General features: G+C 27.7%; 1 protein-coding gene across 1 annotated transcript; it reads right to left on the bottom strand.

Moving 5' to 3' along the window:
- Window positions 1-1,362: 1,362 nt before the first annotated feature.
- Window positions 1,363-2,837, bottom strand: LOC111686395. The gene is made up of 4 exons (XM_023448758.2): window positions 2,438-2,837; window positions 2,152-2,382; window positions 1,878-2,071; window positions 1,363-1,818 (listed from the first exon to the last, which is right to left on the bottom strand). Exons 1-4 carry the CDS (start codon window positions 2,771-2,773, stop codon window positions 1,515-1,517), a joined length of 1,065 nt encoding a protein of 354 aa, XP_023304526.2. The 5' UTR covers window positions 2,774-2,837; the 3' UTR covers window positions 1,363-1,514.
- Window positions 2,838-3,906: the final 1,069 nt, after the last annotated feature.

A 3,906-nucleotide genomic window follows, 5' to 3' on the forward strand; every position in this document is an offset into this window, starting at 1 on the left:
AACTAGAACTGAACTGAAATAGAACTGAACTGGAAATAAACTAGAACTGAAGTAGAACTAAACTAGAACTGAACTAGAGTTGAACTAAAATACAATTGTACTAGAACTGAACTAGAGTGGAACTAGAACCGAATTAGAACTAAACTAAAGCTGAACTAGAGGTGACCTAAAACCGAATATTTTATTTATTTCACCATAAAAATCACACATGTACCTTATTCATAAACATCTAATAACACTTTTTATCAAAAAAAAAAAAACGACCAAATTTATTTTAACTAAATAGTAAAAGAAAATTTACACACATATGTATCTATTTTCAACACTATTTCTCTCGAATATTTATCTAAAATCATTGTCATCAGTGGTTGTCGCCGCAATTGCAATTACTTTTTAAAAATTTGCCATTTTTCTACTTCCTTTCAATTCACTTTATCAACTCTGTCATTGTTGTTGACATTTACATTTTACCGTTAACCGCGCTTTTTTGCAGTTTTTATTTAGTCAGTGTTTGTGTCGGTTGTCCTAAGATATAGTGATGAAAAATATTAAAAAAGTAGTATTAAAAACGAAATATAATTAAAATAATGTTGTGATTATGGTAAAAAAAGAAGCAAAGTTTATTTATCAATTAATAATTTATTAAATAAATATGAGAATGCAAGCAAATGTATAAAAGTAAATGCCCCTTTAAGAAATCAAAGTATATGAGTGCAAGTGTGTGTTTGCAAGTGAAAAAAAGAAAAAAGAGAAGGCAACAAGTAAAATAATGTTGCCATATTATAGCTGAGAAAAGTTACCATATCAAAGCGTTTTTTATTGTGGATGGTAACGGTTGTGAATGTTTTAAAATTAATTTGAAATAAAAAAATAAAATTAAAAATTTATAAAAATCTAAAGTAAAAAAATGGAAAAATAAAATAAAGTAAATGCTGAACAATGAAAGGTAAGTAAGAAATTTTTTTTAAAAAAGTTCAATAAAATCGTATATATTTAAAAGAGTATCATAAATTGTATACATATAGATAGATAGATAGATAGATAGATAGATAGATAGATAGATAGATAGATAGATAGATAGATAGATAGATATATAGATAGATAGATAGATAGATAGATAGATAGATAGATAGATAGATATATAGATAGATAGATAGATAGATAGATAGATAGATAGATAGATAGATAGATAGATAGATAGATAGATAGATAGATAGATAGATAAATAGATAGATAGATAAATAGATAAATAGATAGATAGATAGATAGATAGATAGATAGATAGATAGATAGATAGATATCAATCGTGGTAACGCAGTATAAGTATTCCCCATTTCTGTTTAAAATTATTCATTATGTATTCCTCCTCTGAAGAAGACTCTTTTAATACATGCGTTCCTTTACCTTCTTCATATAAACGTCGTTTATTCAACAAAATCCAATAACAAACATAAAATATTAAAAACATTGTACACATTTTACAAAAAAACCAAATACAATTTGTCGAAATCATTCTATTCCTCTCCCTCACTGTAGTATGTTTCAGCAAATGGACCAAATTCCATATGTTGTGACTTTGAACAACCCCATTTCATGGCCGCTTTACAAATAATGTCTAAATTGACAGTAAATTGATCATTTGGCCATTTGGCGGGCCACTGAAAATTTTCGGGCTCATCTTCTAAACATGAACGAAATAGATTGCATATCTTTTTCGAACCATAAACGGTAAAAGTAAATAATGTTATAGGTACATGATTAGTATTGCTGGTATCATTGCCAAACACATACATTTCATTGGGACACTCCCAAACATGTCTAGGAAATAGAAAAGGAAGAATTGATGAAATTAATTTGATTGGTGTTGGGCGACTTACTTAAATCCTCTTCCCGAAATATTGGCCATTAGCATTTCAGCGAGAATAACCAATAGATTGCAACGATTTCTAAAGTGATTTCGCGGCTGACCTTTCGAAGTCCACAGAGTACCCAACCAAGGACCCTTTAACTCAACCACAATTCTCCAGTGTAACGGCATGCCAGTGGAAGATATTATGGATTTATCAAAGGCCTAATGAAAAAACATGCGATTCAAGAATTCAATTCAATGATTTTTTCTTTATATAAAATTTTACATAAAAATCTACTTACCTTCACTAATTTCATTAAAGTAATCATATACAATAATCTCCAACGTTGTGACCAAGTATCACCGATTAGTTCCGAAACTCTAGCATAGAAATGTACTAAAAACTTTTTAATCTGAGAAATATGGGGACAAAATGGATCCTTATAAGAACTACGTAACATGGGTAGAATACAACCACAAAATGTCGATTCAAAACCCGATCGTAAATAAACTTCGGTAGCTTGTTTAATAATCTAAAATAAAATCATTTAAGTTTTTAATCGATATCAAAGCCTATTCTTTACCTACTCTTAGACCAGCACTTGCTTCACTTTTTGGATCTTGAATGGTATATTTCTTAAGGGCCTTTTGAAATTCATGCATTACGAATATATCATTAACATCTTTCATACGTTTCGAAGTGCCTCGTATACGATTATGATGCCATATATTTATATTACCCATAATTTTCTCTAATATCTCGGTGGGTAAATCACAGATATTTAAGGGAGGTTTTTTCACAACTGTTTTACATTTTCTTAAACTTGGCTGTCTTTTGGCTGGTGAGGGCTTTGTTTCTAGTCTTAAAATCTTTGTAGAAGGTTCTTTATTATCACTAATAGGGGAATGTTTTGATTTTCCCATTGATTTTATATTTCACTTCAAAATTTGTGTTTCAAAAAAAAAGTTTATTTAAAATTGAAATGAAGTTTCGAAATATTTTCGGATTTGTCAGGGTTCTAAATAGTTTGAGTCGGCCAGTTTTGAGTCAAATTTCTCGTAACAGATTTTCCAAAATTTCAATAGTTAATTTGACCTCTGGAGCTTGGGCCATATTAGGGTTTAGATCTAATCATTTCAGATTTTTTCTCTAATACTTATTAACATCTTGGTTTGGACTCCAATTACAAAAAAAAAAAAAATAATCAAATTTCTTTAAAGAACATTTTCCAGTAACAAGCTTTTTATTTAGTCGAATCATTAATAATTTTGGTGTCATTGAGTTTAGATATTTGTTAACAAAATTTAGTTTTTTCAAATGTTTAAATTTAAAATAATTTTTATACAAAGTTTACAATTTACATATTAAGCTTTAAATAAAACTTGTTTTTTTTTTAATTTTTTAGATAGTTTCCACAATAGTTTTTATTCATAATAAATATAAATATTTTTACTTACATATTTATAAATAAATATTTAATTTAATTTTATAAAAAAAGAAAAGATTTAGTTTGAGGTGCTAAGTATGTATGCAGTTTGATGTGCTGGATTTTAGACTTTCGATTTGGATATTAGGACTGTGCGATTAATTTGTATGTGTCATAATTAGGAGCTTTATTTTATATTTATTTCGAATTGTCTTTATCAATATTTTTCTATTCGTTTAAAATATTAAAAAGTGTTTTTTTTTATCCAAAATAAATTGTTTATAGTATTTCCGTGTTTGCTTATTAATTGAAATTATTATTTATTGCGTTTTTTGGTCCTTGAATTTTGCTTTAAGAGTTTTTCAAATACATACTATGAAAACGACATATTTAAAACCGCTTCCCACGATATTTTCCTTTAACATTTTAATAAAGAAACCAATAAGGCAATGGAGCAAATTAAAGATTTATCTAAGTCCATTAAAAAGTACAGTTTAAGTCAAATTTATGGTCTTATCATTTTAGTCGTTTTTGATGGTAGAGTTAAGACTATAACCGTTAATTTTTACTAAAAGTAAAAATTCTCAAAAACTTTGTCTTTTTTAGTTAGCGATTCGGATCTTAAACGCT

This window comes from Lucilia cuprina, chromosome 5, assembly GCF_022045245.1.
Source record: "Lucilia cuprina isolate Lc7/37 chromosome 5, ASM2204524v1, whole genome shotgun sequence".
Taxonomy (NCBI): Eukaryota; Metazoa; Arthropoda; class Insecta; order Diptera; family Calliphoridae; genus Lucilia; species Lucilia cuprina.